At 43.0% G+C, this 23,917-nt stretch overlaps 4 protein-coding genes across 6 annotated transcripts; 1 reads left to right on the top strand and 3 right to left on the bottom strand.

Annotated features, from left to right (window-relative positions):
• The first annotated feature begins 6,084 nt into the window (after positions 1-6,084).
• On the top strand, positions 6,085-7,462 carry LOC129754604 (probable RNA 3'-terminal phosphate cyclase-like protein). Its single transcript, XM_055750752.1, has 2 exons — positions 6,085-6,462; positions 6,522-7,462. The coding sequence occupies exons 1-2, from the start codon at positions 6,204-6,206 to the stop codon at positions 7,424-7,426; spliced, it is 1,164 nt and encodes a 387-aa protein (XP_055606727.1). The 5' UTR covers positions 6,085-6,203; the 3' UTR covers positions 7,427-7,462.
• Positions 7,456-8,267, bottom strand: LOC129754605 (39S ribosomal protein L22, mitochondrial). Its single transcript, XM_055750754.1, has one exon. The coding sequence runs from the start codon at positions 8,169-8,171 to the stop codon at positions 7,506-7,508; it is 666 nt and encodes a 221-aa protein (XP_055606729.1). The 5' UTR covers positions 8,172-8,267; the 3' UTR covers positions 7,456-7,505.
• A 3,902-nt stretch (positions 8,268-12,169) lies between these two features.
• Positions 12,170-12,916, bottom strand: LOC129752483 (uncharacterized). The gene has a single exon (XM_055748256.1). It carries the CDS (start codon positions 12,914-12,916, stop codon positions 12,170-12,172), a length of 747 nt encoding a protein of 248 aa, XP_055604231.1.
• A 121-nt stretch (positions 12,917-13,037) lies between these two features.
• Positions 13,038-17,295, bottom strand: LOC129755342 (uncharacterized). 3 transcript variants are annotated; one of them, XM_055751780.1, is made up of 3 exons: positions 13,271-17,295; positions 13,149-13,211; positions 13,038-13,087 (listed from the first exon to the last, which is right to left on the bottom strand). In XM_055751780.1, the coding sequence occupies exon 1, from the start codon at positions 17,259-17,261 to the stop codon at positions 14,034-14,036; it is 3,228 nt and encodes a 1,075-aa protein (XP_055607755.1). In that variant the 5' UTR covers positions 17,262-17,295; the 3' UTR covers positions 13,038-13,087; positions 13,149-13,211; positions 13,271-14,033. The 3 variants fall into 3 exon arrangements, with proteins under 3 accessions (XP_055607755.1, XP_055607753.1, XP_055607754.1); XM_055751778.1 differs by having other exon boundaries at positions 13,048-13,639; positions 13,707-17,295; XM_055751779.1 differs by having other exon boundaries at positions 13,048-13,211.
• Between the last annotated feature and the right edge of the window lie 6,622 nt (positions 17,296-23,917).

The raw sequence follows: 23,917 nt of genomic DNA on the forward strand, positions 1-23,917 counted from the left end.
AAGAATCGATTCCATAATGAAAATTCTGTAGGTGATTTTTCTTAAATTAGGGTTTTGAGGATAAAAAAAACATACATTCTACCTTTTATTTGCGATTTTCAGCTGAATTGTGTTTACAAACTAATTTTGTATAAATAATTGAAATCTGGAAATTGAATTCACAAGCAATCTTAACACATTATATAAGGACCGCAAAGACGAGAAAACCAGATATTCGGCATTCAGTATATCAGAAACCCCTAAACTAAGTTTTAAAAACTAAGCATTTTTAAATAACGGCAATTGTTGTGTTCAATTTTGTCCAATAAAGTTTAACACTTGAATTTAGTCAATTCGAGTTAAACTTCGAAGTGTAGCACAATGTTGGCAAGTGAAAAAACTATATTTTTCGTTTGGTCTGCAATATGTTATGTTCATGATCTTTGCATTGCTCAATAATTTATGTAGATTATAAAATTTATTTACAAGCTAACAATTTCCGAATCTTATTCCAGATTAGAATTTAATGAGCAAAGTTATAGAGCCGTTATTAATGAATTTATTATTTATATTCTTTGGTTCAGGTTTAATCCAAATTCTTAACACCCGAAACTCCTTTGTTCCTACGGCCATGAGTCTTACTAATAGTACTATGCTCTTTTTTTCAAAATTTAACATTAAAGTAACACATTCAACCAAGAAGTCACCAGCAAGCAGTCCCTTACAATTTACGTCATACTTTTTTTTTCGGTATGCACCTATCAAGCTGATCTCTTCAGCATTTGTAAAAACTTGTCTAAACTTGTTATTAAAGCTGATTTTATCAAAATTGATCTACTGCTGATCTGCCGCTGCCGGCAAGTCTGTCCCATATGCAAAAACAACGAACCGAGAAAAGCGGATTTAAAGATTTTTATAAACTTTCGTGGATTTATCGGTTGAAACTTTACCTTTTCTATTTCTTTCTTCACAGATATTAAGATAATTGTTGTAGAATTTCGTTCAATGTATTTTTGCTTTGGAAGTTGTTGATGCAGAGGAGAAAATAATGATGGGACAGCCTTGCGAGTATATTCCGCATGCGAATTAAATGTACCCACAAGGCTGTCCCATATTTGGCTTTTCTTTTGTCAGTTGATCATTTGATTCTCTCTATCTACGGTGTATTATTCACTTTACTGGTTGTTTACTGATAAAAATAAGTTTGAAATCATGCTTCTGACATATTTAGATAAAGATAAAGTAAGTTTATCGCAAGAATTGAGAAGGTCTAAAATAAAATGAATAACAACGTTCCATGTAAAAACAACCTTTACTTTCATCTTTTGGAAAGTTTTTCGGTCGATACTCTTTTTAGAAAGACAATCTACAATAAAAGCGAAGCATCTTGGCTGCAAATATTTAATGAGAAAAATCAATACAATACGACCTACGCGTGTGCTACCAGGTACGCGTATTTTGGTTCATAGATTTTATGAAAGTCCAAGCAGCAAATAACAGCATGACAAAAACCTAAAAAAATATGGCTTTGTATCTGAATATTTTCCATGTTTTACAACGAAGAATTCAATAAGCCTCATGCGAAACTAAAAAACAGTTTGGTGGAATTTACCCATCAGGCTAAATTTAGCTTTTAAAAATTATGGAAATTGTTATTTTTGACTTCACTGTACTGTTTTATCTAGTCTAACTTTCGTAATTTCAATGAATGCTTATTTTGTTGCACACATTGCATGAATATTTGTAAAATTAACTTAAATTAGAGAAGCAAATTTAAAGCATTCTGTAAAAATATACATATGGGGCAGCTTTGCGGGTATATTTCATATGGGACAGGCATGACTTGGTATTTTTTTCACATATGTTGAGAACAAAGTTATGAAAGTTTTTAGTCTAAATTGAAGAACTAACTGTATTTGAACGATTTTTGAGATAAACTGAAAAATGACGAAAATGCATATGGGACAGTCTTGCGAATAGCGGCAGTGATTGTGTAATGACTTTTTTTAAGTTTTTCTCGAAGAACAGTTTTTTTTCTGATGATGGCCGAACACAAGTAGGCCTAAAACGTTAAAAAAACAGCCTACCGTGAACGGCCCTAATTCTGCGCACTTAAGGATTTTTCAAATGTTTTATGTTATAAAAATTTACCTTTCAATGAATTTCTTCAAAATTTCGTGTACAGTTGGGCTAACTAACAAACTTAACGGCAAAAATAATGAGAGCTCGATTTTGGAGCAAAAATGTGGATTATTTACAACATTTGGAAAAAATGCAAGTGGCCCTTATTCTGCGCACTATTTTCTATTTGTTCCTAATTCTGCGCATATGTCCCATATTCTGCGCACCCAAATAAAACCAGTATACCACTTCGTACTGGCAAGACCAACATTTAATTTAATTAAAATGTATTAAAAAGCATGTTTTACGCTTAGTAAAGTATTGCAAATTATGTAAAAGGGCCAATTCAAGCCTTGGATCTTTGAAGCTTATGTGACACTTTCTTTCACTATTTCTTACAGATGTTTTTTTCCTGCAGCTCGCTTACCAAATATTTGTTGACCGATCATGTTCTTCGCCGGATCTGGTCAAATGAACTTGTTTCGTTGGTGTTCAGTGTATCAGTTATAGTCAACGAGTGCGAGTGAATCGAGAGAAGCTTCGCGTAGTTCCCCCAGCTGGGGCGATTTTGTGGCCCACCGGAACTGCTTCTGTATGTCGGAACAGTCTGTACAGTTAGAACTGAACGATTAACACGCGAACACGATAGAGAACGCAAATCAAGATTTTCTATGTTTTGTCGACAAAACATGTAGATTCGAAGGGATTCCTAAGAAACTCCCAACAACTTTACGGATACCCTGTCTTCATAAAACTTATTAGAAAACTGTAATTAAAAGTCTCCTAACTCCCTGCATCCAACTCTTTGCAGCTTTAACATCAGTTCTCTCCAGTGCTTTTCATTCTGCGCATTAGGAACATAAGTAAACAAACGGTGTCAAATTCTGCGCATTGCTTCAATCATTGTTTTGGTTTGAAAAACCATTTTTATCAACAAATTTTTTTGGCAGTCATGTTCAGAATGATTTTATCTTTCACGTAAGGGCATTTCCAGTGAGAAATTCTGTTTAAAACTGTTTCATTTGATCTTTTTGTTTTCCTTACACTTAAGCTGTACTGCTAACGGCGGCCATTTTTCAACGTTTGCTTTCTACATTTATTTTGATTTTTTGAATTTCTCGCGAACTATTCATCAGACTTCAAAATAATAGGAAGCATTTTGAAGATAAACAGTAACTGAAGAGTTTCAGCTTGTTTCATGGATATTTTGTTCATCACATCTTGAAATATTTCTGTTTGAATATGAAAATGCGCAGAGTTTGGGACTGCGCAGAATTAGGGCCGTTCACGGTAATTTCCCTTTCTAAAATCACCGAGAAACATTAATCGAAAAAGATCACTAGTTGAACTAAACGAAAAGACGTCGCCACTTACCTCGGTGTGCTTTCAATTTAATTCATTGGCAAAAATTGAATATGGCTGCGTGTAATAAAAAATATGAATATTATGGAATTGTTTTTTGAATGGTTATGTTTTCTTAAACGGTTTCAGCAAAAAAATTACCGGTATACGAAAAATAGCAGCGCACACAACTTCACAAAGGGCCGAAAATTATTATTTTTTAATTTTTTATCATCGTTGAAAAGAGTGCGAGAATGGTTGAATGAAACAAGCATTAAAACAAAGTTTAAAAAAAAGGCCTTGCACGAAACAATGTTTATAATAAAAACTAGAAAAAATAGTATCTTACTGACGCAACCCTTAGCTTTTTGTTAGAGTAGGTATCTAATTTCAGAAAATTGATCATTTTTAGATCAAATTTGCACCTTCCACCAGGTGCAACCGAAGTATACATCTGAAAATGTTCCCAAATTTATTAATGTCCAGTCATAATCGATAGCAACCATACGTTCGGAGGCCAATGACTAACCCAGCCTTCAAAAAATAAGTACCTAGTTGGACAGAATGAACGCAGACGACGAACTGGACCGAAGAACGTACCGAAATAATAAGTCCAAGGTTACCACCGTTTTTCCCGAGGGTCATCCTTATAGATGGATGAAGGTTTTCCCAAGCTTGGATCAATTTGTAATTCCAATCAGGTTGTTTTTTTACGAGGGTTGGAAGGATGGGGGAGGAATATTTAATGTTTGTTTGTGTTTTTTTTTTCTACTTATCAAAGTGTCACACTTACCATGGTCAATCTGTTTTTGTAGTTTATTTTCTTCAGATGCTTCGGTTGATTTACTTTTCGGAAAAAATGAGGTCGATAGTTCGGCAGCTTTAAAATTTTGAGATTAATCGATTCCAACCTCGATTGGATTAAAAAATTTGTCACTTCGGTGGCTGGCAGCAAATCGCTTTATTATTAGTTGTGTCGAACACAATCCGTATAGCTGGTCCCTCAAAGATTGACCATTGTTTGTTTGTGGCAGTGTTGCGTAGGATGTTTGCTTATAAAAGATCAACAAGACAGAAACACCCACACGGCCTGACGATGGCCAAGGTTTTCCTCCGGCAGTAGCCGGAACGAAATTGAAGAAATTCTTAACAAAAAAACCACAACAATCAGCAGCTGTCCACTTTGCTGCTGAGCTGGAATCACTCGACAGCAAGTCGATACTCGGATGGCCTTATTTGGGCTTTCCCGAACCCCCTCGACTCGATCGAATTGCAGTCAGCAGCTTAGCTTACGTAGTAGCAAATGGTTGTCGATCACTTCTGCTGCAACTCGAAAACATGATTACGCTCACTTCTCGACACATGCTTTTAATTCGATTTACGGTAAACTCTACTTGCGCACTTACGTTAATTCTGTTTTCTATTTCTGGGATAACGCACAATCCAGAACCGATTTCGAACACCACTCGGTGAAACGCAAAAAAAAAAACTTAAACTAATCGGGAGGCCCCGTTAAGCGCAGTTTCTATTCACTCGACTGGCGACGACGACCCTTCTCGGTAATTGTACCTTCCACTAGTTTAGTAATCGAACGCGTAACCGCGACACAACCAGAAACCACCGTACCTTAAAACTACTAAAACGAAACTGAACTAGTAGCAGCAAACAACTCACGAATTGCTGCCATGCAGCCGCAGGAGGAATGAGAAATCTGAAGCGCAAAAAATGGGAGCCAAAATTTTGGTGCCGTTTTGAAGTAAACAAAAGAGCAACTGTCACGTTTTTTTTTGTTGTTGTTGCTGTTGCTTTGCGAAAAAAAACATCGCACACACTGAGCGAAATCATCAGCTCGGAATCTATTCAAAATTCAGAAGAATTTCAGACTCGATCGCATCGCATTTTGAAAAAGTGCACTAGATCATTAATTAAAATTTCAGGACGAATAACTAATGTTTAATGTTTTTCCTTAACTTGAACTATAGTTTATAACTGCCAGACTCACGTATTCCTATCAATAAACAAACATTTCGGAACAAACCACGAAATAATTCAGATTTAAAATTAAAATTTTTGATTAAAACTCAGAATGAAGTTTCAGAATTCAGATTCAGATTTTAGATTCAGATTTCAGATTCAGAATTCAAAATTCAGATTCATAATTCAGATTCAATCAAATTTCAGGGTACATCTGCCGAAAAAGAAATATGCTTTATTCAAAAATATTTTTTTCAGAAAGATGTAAAAATAATATGCGTATAAATTTTTCAATTATTTTTTTTTTTCAAAATTCTCTTAAGTTATTTATTGATTTTGGTTGAAATATTGATAAATCGCGCTTAATTGCCACAAAGGCTGAGTTCAAATTTTGTAACAATTCCTCAAAAATACTCAGAATGGAAAGAAAAGGGCTTTTTAAATAATTTATAGAATTCAGTCAAAATCCCAAAAAAAAACCTTTGGAATGACCAGAAAAAAGCAATCAAAAAAGGTGAAAAATGTAAAAAAAATATTTTAAATTTTGTTAAATAAACACCCAGAAAGTTTACTTTTATTTATTCTAGTGCAATTGTTTTGTATCTGCTATTCACCGCCATATGCTACAATGGCGCTAGTGTTTTATTTACCTGTAATCAAACAAAAAAAGAAGTTTCAACAAAAACACGTGCGCCGCAATCGGTTGTTGTTCGATTGTAATTTTCGGATTTACGCTGTCGGTTTCGTGAATCTTGAAGTTAAATTATAATAAGCGCCGACCCACGACGATGACCTGCGTGGGCAAAGAACGCGGAGCCCTGATATATAAGGGTAGCAACTTCCTTAAGCAACGACTTATACTGTCTACATTAAGTGGAAAACCGATTGAAATTCGGGATATCCGGCTGCTGGACGATGCTAGTCCCGGTTTACGGGATTACGAAACGGATTTGTTGAAGCTGCTAGACAAAATCACTAATGGAACGCGAGTGAGGGTTGATAGAAGTGGGTGTTCCTTTAGCTATCAACCTGGATTGTTGAATGGAGGTAAGCTTGATGATTTTTGGGGATTGAAGTTGGATAGAAGTTTTTTTTTGTGTTTTAAGGGTCTTTTCAGCACGATTGCTGCAATGAACGGGGAATCGGATATTACCTGGACGTTTTGTTAGCTTTGGGACCGTTTTGTAAAACTCCTTTGGACGTAACACTAACAGGAGTGACAAACAGTAAGGAAAGTCCTTCGGTGGACCACATCAAAGCTTCTGGATTTGCTGCCTTGAAAAGATTCTTGTTGGTGGATGAAGGTCTGGAACTGACCATTCGGAAACGAGGAATAATGCCCGGGGGAGGTGGAGAAGTCACCTTCAAATGTCCAGTACGAAAAACCTTGAAAGCGATTCAATGCGTTAAACAGACGATGGTCAAACGCATTCGAGGAACGGCTTATTGCTGTAAAGTTTCTCCGGCAATGGCAAATCGAGCTGTGGAATCGGCTAAGGGAACAATGTTGAACTTTTTGCCGGATGTCTACATCAATACAGATCAGCACAAGGGCAAACGTTCGGGAAATAGTCCGGGCTATGGGGTTAATTTGGTAGCCGAAACAACCGATGGAAGTCGGTTCTGTGCTGAAGCCATTAGCAAGACCGCAGAGGAAGGTGGAAATCCCTCGATACCGGAAGATGTTGGACGGGAAGCTGCCATGAAACTTCTGGATGAAATCTATCGGGGTGGCTGTGTGGATTCCAGCTTCCAGTGGATGGTTGCTCTGTTCATGGCTTTGGGACAGAAAGATGTGTCGAAATTTCTGATTGGACCTCTTTCTCAATATTCGATACACTTTCTTCAACATTTGAGGGAGTTTTTCGGGATTACTTTCAAACTAGAAAATGCTTCCGGGGAGCAAGACGAGGAAGGTTCCGATTTGGACGAGGAAATGTCCGGCTCGAATAAGGTTATGCTGACTTGCGTCGGAATTGGATACAGTAATTACAGCAAAAAGTTAATGTAAAGCTTTCTCAACAAATAAATACAAATCAATAACTAACTATCTCTCGAGCTGTATTTTCTCACCCGAAATCTTCCCAACCTTACAACGAATTGATAACCTTCCGTTTTCGCATGCTCTCGACCCAATCGGCCAACATCTGGTCTCCAGATTTCGGTTCCCTGCCTACGTAGTAATGTTCCGGGGGACTTCCCTCCTCCAGCCGGACAAAATAATGGCAATGCTTGTACTCTACTACGCCAAATCGACCCCGACCATGTCGCCGGAAGCCTTTGAAAACCTGACCTCGTCCGGTGAAAGATTCCGCAACCCAGAGATTTGATCTGAATTCCACATTGTGCCTTTTCACGGCCAGCTCCACAGCCTCCAAAATAGTTTCCTTGACCGCACTGGCGCCCTTCTTGTCGATAAAGGATAATTGCTTTAAAGCTTCATCTACGGACATTCCCCGCACGAAACTGGCAACGTACCACATCTTCTTGGGACTGTACTTAATGTTCGTCTTTTGGTGGCACACGAAAGCCGGTCTTGGCGGCTCTTCCGGCGTCTGCGGTGGGTAGATCACTTTGTTATACTCCAGCCAACGTCGGGGACCGGAATTCCGACCGTTCCAGTTCTTCCCTAAAGCGCTGCTAGTATGCAACGAACAGGAAACGTGGCTTCCGGCGAACACGGCAACCGGAAGAAGCTGACTCGTTAGGTTTGAGAACGCGGGCAATCGGCGGACGCCCTGAAGTAACAGGGACATAGCTGAAGCCGGATTTTAACTATTTGAACGGGTGAAATTAAATTTTAACTGTTCTGATACTGAAGCAGCACCCCGTTTTCGATTATGTATTTTTTGTTGGTACTTTTTTTTTTTTTTTTTTTTGATTCTTTTTTCTCAGGGATTTTAAACCAGGTAGGTTTATTCATCCCGAAGTGGAGCGTTTCATGTGTTTTTGTAGATAGTTTTGTGTTTCTCCCTGGTGTTATCTTATCCGTTTCTTGGTCTCCATTTGCTTGGGATTAAAGTTGGTGTAGAAGATTCGATTTCTTGAGGAAGCTGATCAACTTTTTCTCTTCGTCGGGGCAGGGGGCGAGGATTTGGCGGAGTGATGTTGAGAGGGAACATGAGGATCTGTGGGTGTGGTATAAGGAACAGTTGGTGAGGATATGCTTGATCGTGATCTGCACGTTGCATGATGGGCATGTGGGTGGATCATCTCTGGTTATTAGATGTAGATGTGTGAGTCGGGTATGCCCGATCCTAAGTCTTGTTAGAGCTCTCCTTTCTGTTGGGCAGGGTCGGTCATACCATATTTCTGTGGAATTTTTAACTTCCCGAAGTTTGGCTTGGATGTTGTCGGACCATTGGAAGGCCCAAGCTTCTAGTATTTTGTTTTTTATGTGGAGCATTGCGTCGGGTTGGGGTATGCAGTCGATTGACGACGGAAGATGAGTGCCTGCGGCGGCCAGTCGATCAGCAGCTTCGTTGCCTGGTATGCCCGAGTGGCCGGGTATCCAGCAGAGTGTAATGTTTCGATGGGGGGATTTTTTGGAAATAGTGTAGATCCAAGGGTGTTTGATGTTGCCGGCGGCAATGGCTGTCAAGACACTTGCGGAGTCCGAGAAGATGACGGAGTTAGACTCTGATCTTTCAATGGCTTCGAGCAGGGCAAATGCTTCGGCACTGAATACGGAACACGTATCAGGGAGACCGTGGCTCCTACTGGAGACTCCGTCATAAATACCGCATCCTACCTTTCCACTGTTACTTTTGGACCCGTCGGTGTATACTTGGGGTTGGCCGTTGTATTTGGCTTCGACCAGATGATTAAAGTGGGGAAGAACGGTTGTTCGGGGGTCTCCTGCTCGAATGTTATTTTTGAGGGACATGTCAACTTTGGGTGATGTATCGTTCCAATTTCTGATCTTGGGCCCCAACCTGGGACAGATAGTAGGAAGACTATCGCCGGTTGTTTGGAGCAGGAAGCTGTTTGTTCTTTCTACCATTGGGGAGTCGTTGTTGCGTCTGTTCGCCATTGAACGAATGGCTTTGGAGGATAGATGTTTAGCCACGAGGAACCGGAATGGGATCTGTCCGCTTTCTGCCATGAGTGAGGGTATCGGGCTGGTACGAAAGGCAGAGCTGATGAGCCGTACGCAACTGTTGTATAGTGGTTCTAGTTTCGTTAGCATTACCTCGGACGCCTTGCTTACAAAACCAATTCCGTACAGTATGGATGGTATTATCCATCCATGCAGGAAACGAAAAAGGGATTCGCGATGAGCGAAACTAGTCTTGTTTGTGAGAATTCGCAGGATGTTGATTTTGTTGGTGGCATTTTTCTAACGTGGTTCAGGTGGCATTTAAAATTGAGTCGGTCGTCTAGCCATATACCCAGTAAACGAGTAGAGTGGGCAAGAGGGATAGTCTTATTGAGCATGACCAGCGGAGGGAGGTTTCGGAGTTTTTTCCGGTTGGGGCCAAGATGTATAAGGCTAGATTTGTCAGGGGAAAACTGGAAGCCGACTGTAGGAGCCCATTTTTCAGCTAGTTGGACAGCGGCTTGCAGCCATCGACGCGCCACGGTAGCAAAAGGTGAGGAGGAGATGAGAAGGATATCATCGGCGTATATGAAGGTTGAGATATTGTTGGGAATGGTCTGGAAAAGGGAGTTGATGGCTATAAGGAAAAGGGTTGGGGCGATGACGGAGCCTTGAGGAACTCCACCGTGGACAGGTTTGACTTGGGAGCGAACACCATTGACGAGTACATGGATATACCGGTCTGTCAGGAAGTCTTTGATGTAGGACAGCATCCGGCCTCCGATGTTCCATTTAATCAGTTGGTTCAGGATGGCGATACGATCGACTCTATCGAAGGCTTTCGATAGGTCGAGGGAGAGGCATTCTAGGTGGTGTTGCTGGTTAAGGTGAGTGTCGAATAAGGATTCGAGGTCTTCGAAATAGTCGTCGGTCGATTTTCCGGCTCGGAAGGCATACTGCCGGGGGTCCAAAAGTTGTTGTTTTTCCATTTGGGTGTGAAGGCGACGGTTGAATATTCTCTCCATTATTTTGCCCATGCAGTCAAGGAGTGTGATGGGGCGAAAATTATCGATATGGTTTGGGTTCTGTTTGGGCTTTTGGATGGGGATTACGAGCCCAACTTTCCAGCTGCTGGGTAAGGACCCTTGGGACCAGATGTTGTTGAGAATGTCTAGGAATGTCATTTTTCCAAGCAAGGATAAGTTTTTGAGGCAGGGGTATCCGATGTCGTCTGGGCCAGCTGAGAGTCCCTTGACTCTTCGGAGGGCGAACTCTAGTTCGTTCAGCGTGAGATTGCTGTTGTAGTCTGGCTCGTTGATGTTAGGGTCGTTAGGAAAAGGGAGAGGGGAGGAGTGTGCTGGGGCTGATATGGATGAGAAATGGTCGCAGAAACGGTCCGCTAGTATTAGGGGGTCATTGACGTATTGTTGGTTAACCAAGATGTGATAGGTATTGTTCCGGGATCCTCCGTTAAGGGTCTTGATTTTGGACCACAGGACTGCCGATGGAGTGTTGGGGTGGATTTCATCTGTGAACTGTTGCCAACATTTGGATTTGGCGTCCCTTATGATACGACGGGCCAGGGATCGTGCTGCCTTGAATTCTTCTAGGGCGGTCTGTTTAAGTGGGCTGTCGGCTGGGATTCTTTTGAGGGCTCGCAACTTTTTTCTACGATGCTTAACAGCATCCCGGACTTCGTCAGACCACCATGGGACTGAGCATTTGCCGGGGATACCACTGGTGCGGGGGATACATTTTGTGGCAGCATCGAGGACAATTTGAGAAAAGCATGACAGAGTGGTTGGTGTCTTGTGTAGGACGAGTTTGTCTACCTGTAGCTGATATGCAGGCCAATCAGCTTCGTTGTATTTCCACCTAGGTCTTGTGGTGACTTTGGGGGAAGGGTGTTGTATTTGTATTAGGATGGGGAAGTGATCACTTCCGTGGGAATCATCTAGTACATCCCAATTCAATTTCGGTCCCAGTTCCCAAGAAACAAGTGTAATGTCGAGAGCTGACATTTCACCAGATGAGGGGTCAATGCGTGTAGGGTGGCAGTTATTCAGAAAGGTGAGGTTTTTGATAATTGCGAGGTTCTCCAGATAGGCCCCCTTGTTGGAAGTGTAGGTGCTACCCCATGAGGTGGAGTGGGCGTTTGGGTCAGACATGACCACAAGAGGCGGTGGCAGTTGCGAGAAGAGATGTTCCAGTTTGTCAGCAAAGTCGTGGTAGGGCATTTGCGGGGGAATGTATAACGAGACAGCCGTGATTTCAAGGGGGGCCTGCAGTCTTACACAGATGGCGTTAAGATCGGTCTGGATTGTAATTGGTTGGTGTGGAATGTTGGTTTTTATCGCCAGTCCTGCCCCTTGACGAGAGGTCGGGTTGGAGGTGGTGTAGAGGTGGTATCCGCGGATTAGGTTGGAGGCTATTGTGGTATTGCTAAGAATATCCTGAATGGCCAGGATTATGGGGGAGTATTTTTGTACTAACAGTTGGATTTCGGCGAGTCTGCAGGTGAGACCGCGAGTGTTCCATTGGATGGCGAGGTTGGTTGATTTCTTTTGAGCAGGGCGGTTAGTGGAGCTCTTACCGGTTGTGGTTCTCAAGGTGGGGATGTTTGTTTGGGGAGTATTATGATTATTGGTTTTATCAGCCATTTTTCAAAATATTTTTGGTCTATTCCTTAGGTAAGAGCCGTGAGCTGAATGTTGGTTAATGTTGAGTGGACTTACCGTTTGGTTTGGGAAAGGCCGGGGGGGGTTTACCTTGTGTTTCTGGGGGTGTCGTTTGGGGGCGTTTTGTTTTTTTGTTTCCGGCTTCCGAAGTGTTTTCTGGTGGGCTATCTATCGAGCAATTGTTCCGGTTTCGTTTGGGGGTTGATGTGATGCTCTGGGTGGTTCGGGTTTTTGGTTGTCCTTCGGTATCAGATTCAGAATCCTCGGTCTCCTGGGAGGAAGGAGAGATGGTAACCAGTGTTGAGTCGTTGTCGTTGTTGTTGCCTTTCAATTGGTCCAGTTCTTCACGTAACTTTGTAACAAGAAGTTCAAGGTCACGGATGCGTTTATCTTTTTCGGAATCGGCATTTGGGATATTTTGAGGTCTTTGATTGTAGTTAACACGTTCCTGGTAAATTTTTGCAGCTTCTGTTTGGGTGATGCCATGGTCGACTTTCAGGCGGATGATGGCTTCTTCCTGTTTGTATACGGGGCACGACTTGTTTTTGGCGGAATGATTCCCGCGGCAATTGATGCAGAGTGGGCGATTTGGGCAAGGGTCATGATGGCTAGGGAAACCGCAGTCAAGGCAGATAGGAGCATCCGGGCAGCGGTTTTTAGAGTGCCCGTACTTTCCGCACTTGTAACATAGAAGTGGTCTCGGATAGTACGGTCGTGTGGCGACTCTGATGAACCCAAAGTATATGTATGGAGGAGGGACAGTTCCTTTGAGGGTGAGGACCATGGAGCTAGTTGGGGTGATTTTTTCGCCTGATTTTCTAGTGAAACGGAAGACTTTGCTGACGCCTTGGTCGGAAAGAAAGCTTTGAAGTTCTTCGTCAGTCAGTCTGTTCCGAGTTGTATGTAGGGGAGGAGGGGAAAAGGACACCGGTCTTGATAGCAAAGCAGCTTCAAGCTGTAATTTATTGAGTTTTGGTTAGATGACATAATTTTAGTTTTATAGTAATTTGACTTACAAAATCAGTGTTTCGAGTCGATTTCCCTACAACCGGAACGATTCTAGGCAAAGCTGACCAAGGCTGCTAATGAAAGAAAGCGTTAGCATGAACCGTTTTTGCATGCAGCGGGAATTGCTAACCTGATAGTGTTACACGGCTTGATAGAGCAAAGTTCTCGGAACTTGGCTGGAGGAGCCGGAACTATTCACGAGCTGTTACTCGGACGCGGCTTGAGAAGGCTAAGTTCGATAAACTTGGCTGGATGAGCCGAAACGATTCACGAGCTGCTGAGAAGGATAAAGGTTAGCATGATCGTTTAGCATGTAGCGACATTCTATTTAACCTGTTACTTGGATGCGGCTTGAGAAGGCTAAGTTCTATGAACTAGGCTGGAAGAGCCGGAACAATAGTCGAGCTAGAAAGCGCTGGATGGAACACGTTGTTGTTTAGCACAGTACTATGCTCTACACTGGGCCGGATGAATCCGAAAAGGTCTCACTGAAAACTAGCTAGTGATGCGTAGAAAAATTGAGGTTAGCACAACACAACATTTCGTGTAGGGCAGGATTCACAAACCTGTTTACGTGCCACTGTCTGGTTATCGTTCGTTTGTTTCACTGCACTTGGTTCGGCAATAGTTTTAGCTTAGGTTAGGTAGTTTTTTTCAATTGTAGTTTAAATAGGTAGATATAGTTTTAATCACGAAGAATAGAAATAAAGCTATCTGTTTGACTCTTCTTGAATGGGTGGTGTAAGTTTTTTCCCGGAACTCGTAGCTGTCAAACGGGAAAGCGTCGCGGCTGGCCGCTGAACTGCAGTTTAGTATTTGGCGTCGAAAATGTCGCGCCGCTTCAAAGTTGGCAGTGCTCCCAGTTGCCAACAGCCTCCCCCCCGTAACACTGGTCAGGATGATCCCGGGTTACCCTTAGTCGCAACTTCAAATACAGCTAACTTTGAGACCTCACCCCCAACGTCAAGTACAGCTAGCTTGGAGACCGATTGCCTAGTGAGCCCCCTATGAGTTTGAACAATCGCCTTTCTTATACGCCCATCTTGCCCTGGAATTACCTCATTAACACGTCCGCGGACCCAACCATTTCTTCTAGCCTCATCCACAATGATCACCAAGTCTCCTACGCAAATCGGTCGAGTTTCACTCTGCCATTTTGTACGCCGAGTCAAATCCGGCAAGTATTCACGAATCCATCGACGCCAGAAAGTGTCCGCTTGAGTTTGTATTTGGTGCCAAGTATTTTTCAGCGCCAATTTTTCGTCTACCTGCTCCACAGTCGGCTGCTTGATACCGTTGGAGCTTCCGATTAACAGATGGTTAGGAGTAAGAGCTTCTTGTTCCGCTGCCTCAATCGGGAGGTACGTAAGCGGTCTGGAATTCACTATTCCTTCAGCCTCGACTGCTAGAGTCCACAGACCCTCATCGCTCAGTTTTCGACACGCGCTCACGCTCGTCTCCATCGCCTTCTTCACCGAACGAACCATGCGCTCCCAAGCGCCGCCCATGTGTGGTGTGCCGGGTGGTATAAACACCCATTTCGTTGCAGTATTGGTGAACGTAGATGCCAGCCCTTCTTCGATGTTGGACACTTGTTGCTGCAGCACGTTATCGGCTCCCCGGAAGTTGGTGCCGTTGTCTGAATAGAATTCTAGTGGTGATCCTCGCCTACCAACAAACCTCCGAACCGCCATAATACACGACTCCGTACTTAGGTTGAATACTACTTCGACGTGGACAGCGCGCACTGTTAAACAGGTGAAGAGCGCGATCCAGCGTTTAACCGAGCTCCTACCCACTTTAACCTGGAGTGGACCAAACAAATCCAACCCAACGAAAGTGAATGGTCGTGTGCACGTTGCTAACCTCGCCGCTGGTAAAGGAGCCATCCTTGGAATTTGAGGTCGAGCGTTGTTGATTTTACAGTACTGACAACGCTTCACGATCTGCTTCACACGGGATCGTATTTGTGGGATATGGTAAACCTGACGTAATTCGTTCACCACGGTCTCGAAATTAGCGTGATGGAACTTACGGTGATAAAAATCGATGATCAAATCGCTGACACGGTGTTGTTTCGCGAGAATCACTGGATACTTGATGCAGTTGTCCACATTAACCGCCGCTCCAATCCGCCCGTCGACTCGCAGAACTTGGTGCTCGTCCAGGTAAGGTGACAACTTATACAGTTTGCTGCCTTTTCCTACGGTGACCTGTTTCTTATTCGGCTCGCTGATTTGTGCCAGTAGTTGGTGAACTTCGTCTGGAAAAGCTTCTCGTTGAACCATTCGGAAAAGGTAATCTTCGGCAAGCCTCAACTCGGATTGCGTGGGATACAAACTACTGATCTTGCAACGTGTTTTCTTGCAGTTGTTGAAATATCGGAATACGTAGGCCATTGCTCTGGTCAGTCTCTCCCACTTAGAAAATCTGGATACATCAACCAGCGGATCTGGAATTTCTAGGCTTTGATGGACCCCACACATTTTTTGTTCTTCTACAGTTGGTTGTATTGACTTGGGACGCGGCCACTCTGCCTCTTCCTCTTTCAAGAATTCCGGTCCGTTGAACCATGGACCATCCACATCCAGTTGGCCACCTTGTCCCCATTTTGTGGCCAGGTCAGCAACGTTCATCTTCGTTGAGATCCATCGCCAATCAGCGATAGAAGTGGTAGATAATATTTCAGATACTCGACATGCCACAAACGACGAATATCTTCGATGGTCCGAGCGTATCCAGGCTAGTACTGTACTCGAATCCGACCAAAATACCGTACGATGTATTTGCAATGTATGGCCTTCTTTAATAAACGTTTCTAGTCGCGCAGCTAATACAGCAGCTTGGAGTTCAAGCCGGGGAATCGACCAATGTCGTAGAGGAGCTACCTTCGTCTTTGACGCAACTAAAGTGCACTTATATTCCTTGCTATTGATGGAAATACGAAAATACGCTACGGCTGCGTAAGCATCTTCGCTTGCATCGGCAAATATATGCAGTTCAAGATTATTGTAGAGTGTTTCAGTAGCATCTAGATAGTAGCATCTTGGAACCTGGAGGTCTGCTATAAGTGGGAACTGATCTATCCATCTTGTCCATTTTTCGAATACTTGGTCGTTGATTTCTTCATCCCATTGAGTACCGGCTCTCCAAATATCTTGGAGAAGTATTTTGCCTTGAACGACAAAGGCCGCTAGAAGACCGAGAGGGTCGAATACACTCATTAAGCACTTCAGTACTTGTCGTTTCGTTGGCCGCATTCTGTTTGAAATAATGTCGTTTATTTGTGGCTGAAAGTTGGTGGAATATGCCAGAGTATCTTCATTGGGAAGCCAGTGCATTCCAAGAACCCTCTCGATGATGCCGTGCTGTGTGTTTAGTTCTTTGGGATTAGGATCTGTTGCCTCTCCAAGTCCTTGGAGTATTTTCACGCTATTGGATCTCCAACCACGAATGTTGAAGCCTCCTCGCGCGTGAATGGCCTTGACTTCTCGAGCAACTCGTTGAGCTTCTTCCTCTGTCCCAAAGCTATCGACGTAGTCGTCCACGTAATGGCAGTCGATGATTCCTTCAACAGCTCGAGGATAGACATCCGCAAACTCTCGTGCGTTCTTATTCTTTATGAATTGAGCAGATGCTGGGGAGCAAGTTGAACCGAAAGTGGCCACCTGCATAACAAAAACGTCGAAAACTTTATTTGGATTGGTCCGCCAGAGAAAACGCTGAGCTTGCTGATCTTCGGGACGAATACGGATTTGGTGGAACATCTCGGATATATCACCAGAGACTGCCACAGCATATTGTCGGAAACGGAAGAGGACCCAGGGTAGTGTTGTTAGTTGATCTGGCCCTTTCAAAAGCATGCTGTTCAACGAGACACCTTTAACCGTAGCAGCTGCGTCCCACACCATGCGAATCTTCTCCGGCTTTTTGGGGTTTACTACAACGCCGAGTGGTAGGTACCAGGTTTTCCGAGGATCTGAGTTTCTGATTTCACCTTCGGTGGCGAGACGGGCATATCCTTTCATCTGGTATTCTTCTATTTGCTTAGTAACGTTTTCCATCATCTTTGGGTTTCGTTTAAGCTTACGTTCTAAACACTCGAAACGTTTTTCAGCCATAAAACGGCTGTCAGGAAACTCATAATAATCGGACTTCCAAAGTAAGGCAGTTTGAAATCTATCACCTTGGCGACTTGTGTGCTCTTCAAGGATTCTCTTGGCCCGTTTATCGTTCTCAGATTCTAGAATGGCTGTCCCGGTTATCCCCACGTCTTCTAAAGCAAAATAGTTCCGAACAGCAGTGTGCAATGCATCATCACCAGAGCAACTACAACGGTGCACGTACAAAGATGTATCTTGATATCCTGTTCCTCCGTAGACACACCATCCCAACCTTGTTTTAGTAGCTATTGGGTCTTGCGGCTGACCTTCTTTTGTACGAAGCGGAACGGTCAAATGAAGGTTGTTAACCCCTATCAAAACACGAGGAATTGCATTCCTGTAGCTCGCTATCGGAAGTCCTCGTAGATGCCGAAATGAAGCCGACAATGTACCAAAGTCTAGTGTTTGTGGGGTAAGAGCTAATTCTTTGACTGTGCGAGTATCTTGTAGTTTATGATGCCGTTGATCGGTTCCGGATATCTGAAGCTCAATCACCTTGGAGCCATGTTCCGTTCTCGTCTTATTGCCCGTCCATTTCAAACAGAGTGTTCGTGGTTGTCCTTGCAAACCGAGTTCATCAACCAGTTTTTCTTCGATAAGCGTGAGTGATGAACCATCATCCAGGAAAGCGAAAGTGTCAATTTTCAGATTTCCCTTACCGTGTAATGTGACCGGCACAAAGCGAAGCAGGCAAACTTGAGGAAAACTTCGATGCACGTGGATGTCGGCGGGCGGACTGGGTTCGAAAGCGGATGGTCCACGACCATTGGAGTTGGACTGATGATCGTTTGAACGTACTGAAGATTCGCCTGCATTATTCTGCATCTGCTGACCCCCGATGGAATGGAGAAGAGGGTGGTGGCGGACTGTACAACCATTAACATTGCAATATCCACTCAAACGACAAGGTCGGTGGCCGTGGAAATTCAGGCAATTGCGGCATAGTCTTTCTTGCTCCACGACTCGCCTGCGTCCTTCAAGGGTGAGCGCTTTGAATTCGTCGCATTCCTTCAGTTGGTGGTTCCGGCTGCACATGCTACATCTCCTCTCTCTGTGGTTACTGGCTGGGTGACTGCTCTCGGTATGCGCGTGTAAAGCTCCTCGCTTTGGCCGAGTCCGTTCCTCAAGCCGACTGGGTACAACACATATTTTCGAAGAAGTAACTTTGCTTGCTCGTTTCATTAACATTTTCATAAATTCACCAAATTCTTTTAAGCTCACTTCACTGTTGTCGTCTGTATATGCTGACCACTGCATTTGGTAATCGACCGGCAAACGGTTCACTAACGCGGCGAGCAATGATGGATTTGACAGATGGGCGTTTTGATCAGATGCTTCCAGATGAGCGCAGTAATTTTGAACGGCTGTGCCGTATTCTATCAGGGATTCTAATTTTTCAGCTTTGGGGGCAGGAATATTCCAAAGTTTTTGTAAAAGGCCATTAATTATCAGGTCAGGTCGGCCAAAACGAAAGCGTAGCGTGTCAATTATCTCAGGCACTAAATCGGGCAGAAGTAAGCTGCTTCGCACCGATTCAAGTGCTACTCCTTTGAGGCAACGTTGAAGACGAGTCAAATTTTCAACCGGGTTGTAGCCACAGGCTAAAGTGGAGGTAGTATAATGGCTAATAAATACTGGCCAATCTTCCGGGTCCCCTGAAAAGATAGGGAGATCCCGGGCGATAACCTGACGTGCTGCTAGTTGAGATGGGGTAGGCGAAAAACTATTCATATGTTGGGTGATATTTGCGTACTCGCTTGGGGGGCAATGTCCCAACTGTGATATCAGGGACTCATGGGGCTCATTACATTGATCGGAATTTAGGCGAAGAGAATTAGGAACGGTCTTACCTTGACGTTGGTTTCTTTTATACTTGTCTTGAGGGGGGTGAGGCACAGGCGCACGGTCCTGGGATGGCGCACGTGGAATTGGTGTAACCTGCTCGCCATGGGGAAAGAAACCGGCTGGATTTCGATGATATTGTTGTTCGGGAGCTCCTACCGTGGCTATCTTATCGGCAAATTGGACTGCTGACCTTCTCTTTCCACCATGGTTGTCGGTTGACAACTGCTGCATCCGTTGACCCAAGTTGGCTTCCGAAACAGCGGGAAAAATTTGGGTAGATGCTGAATCCGGAACGACCAACCAGGTCGGTAGATGAGTATCACTGATGCTCCGACCACTGGTTGTGGGGAAAGTTGAACCAGCGATAGGTTGGTTTGAACTAGTCGGAGGTGTGTTAGAAGTTGGACCGTTCAGCTGGCCTGTAGGGACCGTCGGAAAAGTTGCATCATTGGTTGGAGCACGTTCGGGAGTTACAACGACATCGGATATGCTTTCCAACCAATCAGTCGTAAGCTTACGACTAATCCTCCTGCTCACCCGGCTCTGAGTGTTGTTCGTTTCATCCACATCGTTGACGGTGGATTGCAAAAGTTTGTACTTCGCATCGACCAGTCGTTTCTGGGCTTCGATTGCTTCCAAGCGGATCTGTAGAGCCTTAAGCTCTAAGTTACGGTTTTCCTCCAATTGCTCCAGCTGTAGCTGAACCTTTCGGGAACGTTTACTGGAAGCGGTCGCAGTGCTGTGAATGCTGAGCGCTGGCTGGCATTTTGGACAGGACCAAGGGCGGAACTCAATGGATGGTGTAACTCCTGCACAGGTTAGATGGTACCAATCATCGCATACGTCGCACTGCACCATGTTCCCTGCCGAATCAGGGAGATTACACGCCACGCAGTTGGAAACTCCATCATTGGGTGTCGCTGGAGATGGTGCATCGTCGTTCGCAGTTGCCATCTCCCGCGATGGATGATGATTTTCTTGAAGAATGTTCCGAGTTGTATGTAGGGGAGGAGGGGAAAAGGACACCGGTCTTGATAGCAAAGCAGCTTCAAGCTGTAATTTATTGAGTTTTGGTTAGATGACATAATTTTAGTTTTATAGTAATTTGACTTACAAAATCAGTGTTTCGAGTCGATTTCCCTACAACCGGAACGATTCTAGGCAAAGCTGACCAAGGCTGCTAATGAAAGAAAGCGTTAGCATGAACCGTTTTTGCATGCAGCGGGAATTGCTAACCTGATAGTGTTACACGGCTTGATAGAGCAAAGTTCTCGGAACTTGGCTGGAGGAGCCGGAACTATTCACGAGCTGTTACTCGGACGCGGCTTGAGAAGGCTAAGTTCGATAAACTTGGCTGGATGAGCCGAAACGATTCACGAGCTGCTGAGAAGGATAAAGGTTAGCATGATCGTTTAGCATGTAGCGACATTCTATTTAACCTGTTACTTGGATGCGGCTTGAGAAGGCTAAGTTCTATGAACTAGGCTGGAAGAGCCGGAACAATAGTCGAGCTAGAAAGCGCTGGATGGAACACGTTGTTGTTTAGCACAGTACTATGCTCTACACTGGGCCGGATGAATCCGAAAAGGTCTCACTGAAAACTAGCTAGTGATGCGTAGAAAAATTGAGGTTAGCACAACACAACATTTCGTGTAGGGCAGGATTCACAAACCTGTTTACGTGCCACTGTCTGGTTATCGTTCGTTTGTTTCACTGCACTTGGTTCGGCAATAGTTTTAGCTTAGGTTAGGTAGTTTTTTTCAATTGTAGTTTAAATAGGTAGATATAGTTTTAATCACGAAGAATAGAAATAAAGCTATCTGTTTGACTCTTCTTGAATGGGTGGTGTAAGTTTTTTCCCGGAACTCGTAGCTGTCAAACGGGAAAGCGTCGCGGCTGGCCGCTGAACTGCAGTTTAGTATTTGGCGTCGAAAATGTCGCGCCGCTTCAAAGTTGGCAGTGCTCCCAGTTGCCAACACAGTCCATCGGCGTTACCGCAGGTGACGACACAGTGGCAGAAGTTCAGTGTCGGATGTTCCTCGATAGAGATAGGGGTTCCGTCAATAAGTCGGATCATTTGCAAAAGTTTGGCAGCTTGGGAAGGGTTCCGGACTTTCAGCAGGTAGTTGGTACCGCTGTCAATCGGATTGCCGCCTTCAATTTTCCCGACAAGCTGCTGGACGGATGTTGAGACTATAAATGGGTTCTTTGGGAGCTTGGCTGGGCTTTCTGGTTTCATGCGCAGGAACAGGATCTCGCCGTGATTCCCAGCGGGATCCATCCATTCGGGAACCGTTCTGGCGTTTCTATTTCGGGGCTGGTTTAGGAATTGGCCCCACACCGGGGGATTCTCCCCCATCTGGAGGGATAAGGCCTCTGTGAGGCAAACAAATTGCGCTGGAGATAGGCTGGTGACGAGATTTGATTCGATAGGGAAAGTCAAGCGGAAAGGATGTCCGTGGTTGAGGAAAGCTATTCAACGATGAGAAAGCTAGTAGGATGAACAAAACTTCGGTCGAAAAGCACGTCTAATTAGTAGCGCGGTCAAAACCAAACTGTTTTTGTTGGTACTGCAATGACATTTTTGTTTGAAAATAAAAAATATATCGAGGGGTGATTCAAAATTTCTTTACAAAAAAAAAATATCGCAAAAACACTGAATCAAAACAAATTTTACTTTACTTGGCCGTGTTTTATTTTTTGAAGCGTTTTTTCGCGATTCTGACCGTAATTTGGGTTCAAAAATTTTGAATGCATTTCAAGCTAAACGCCGTTTTTTCGGGATTTGGACCTTATTTTTGATCACAACCATAAAATGCATTTTCTGACCTTAGGAAGCGTTGTTTCGAAATTTGAACTTAATTTGGGATCAGACAACTTTAAAATGCATTTCCTGGCTTTGTTCTTCGGGATGTGGACCGTAATTTGGGATCAGAAATTTAAAATGCATTACGGCTTTTAGAAGCGTTTTCCGGAATGCGGACTGTGGTGGATTTAAGTAGGAAATATTAAAATAAGCGAGAAATAGAATTATGTTGAATCATTAAAGACTTTGTATTTGATAAAAGAGTCAAAAATTTGATGTGTAATTCTGGATCGTGTAGTTTAGTTTCAAGTTTGAATGACTGGGATAAATTGAACGTGCATTAATTCATTGCATTCGTTTAGCAAATTCATTATTTCAACGATGTTTGACGATAGCGGTTCGGTTATTTTATTGTGAATTTAAATAAAATTTTTAGAAACGTCGCTGGTGAATTGGCAGCAAAACACAGACTTCCGACGATCTAGTACTTCACTTTTCTTTGTCGGAAGTCTTTCGGAAGTCGGAACTCCGGACTTCCGAAGAAAAATTTAGTGCTGGCGCTATTATATATCGTATTGATGTGTGTGAAAATTAAAGTAAAATATGATTGTGAAAGAAAAAAGTCATTCACCACATGGACCATAATCGTGTCTCGAGAATTAGTTTTTATTAGGTCGTATATGAACCAATATGAACAAGATTGAGTTATTCGATGCAAACGATTGTTAAACATGTTTTTTTTTGTATAAAATAAAAATTTGGGTTAATCAATGAACAACTTTAACAAAATTATTTGAATTCAGGACGAAAAATGACTTTTTCATTTTTGTGTGCAACGACTTTGTGCAATATGCATGGATTTTAGTGCAAAACAAAGGTCGTTTGTGATAGTAGTTTCAGTTATGTCGGTGAAATGAATAACTTCAATTTGCTACCGGGTAAGTTTAATAAGCACTAACTTTTGCTAATTAACGGCGCAAACTGATTTGTTTGGGTGATGCATCGATTTGTTTAGTAGATGTCAAATCACCTTCCAATGCTTTTGCATACAGTTTTTTTAATTTACGAACGCCAACATCGATAGAAAAAATCACTTCGATAGAAAAAATCAATTTACGAACACGCCGTAAATCATCAGCGTCACGTTTTTCTCCACAGTGACAGCCAAAGGACATAACTGAAGGCTTCGGATAAACTCCTGTATCTCTTAAGTTTTTCCATACAAAATTGAAACTTGTTGCGCTAATTCAGGACGGGATGGATCGCTTCCAAAATTTTTATTGCTTTTTCTGGCAGAAAAAACAACCAAAAAAGTTATGAGAGGTGTAAAATTTAAGAATTTGAAAATTCCATACCAAGCTTGCAGCGGTTTAAGCACAGTCTCTCGCATCACCGATTTTCGACTACGTATAGCAGTGGATAAGAGATTACTCCAGTGGAGCGGAGGTGGCCACTTGGACAGGGCCCACTCCGCAATTGCCTTCCCGCATGGAGCAGTACCATACAATAACGATCCCCATTATCTTCTTCCCAAGACACCCAAAAGATTCCCTTTATCTTTTTGGATTATTAATGAACGATTATACTAATCGTTTTTTCATGAAATGGAATCGTTTAGACACAAATAACGATTCAGGGCACGGGTTGTTAGGTAAATAAACGATTAATTTTTTTGCTTTTTTCTACTTGCTCTGGAGCGAGCTATACACGTGGAATCTTTATCGAATAATCGTCTCATAAGAAAAATAACGATACAGCATATCGTGTAGTGTTGATAAAACGATCAAAATTATTAATTTAAATTCGATTTTCGGAAACAATAAAACACATTTAGTTCAATTTATTACATTTATTTTATTTATTGTAAATAAAGTATAACATAAAATACTTATCACAAAAACTTCCAGCACCTTCCGGATGTTCCGAATAAAGCCTCCCGGATGATGCGAGTAGCGCCATTTAC

Source organism: Uranotaenia lowii, chromosome 3 (genome assembly GCF_029784155.1).
Source record: "Uranotaenia lowii strain MFRU-FL chromosome 3, ASM2978415v1, whole genome shotgun sequence".
In the NCBI taxonomy this organism is placed as follows: domain Eukaryota; kingdom Metazoa; phylum Arthropoda; class Insecta; order Diptera; family Culicidae; genus Uranotaenia; species Uranotaenia lowii.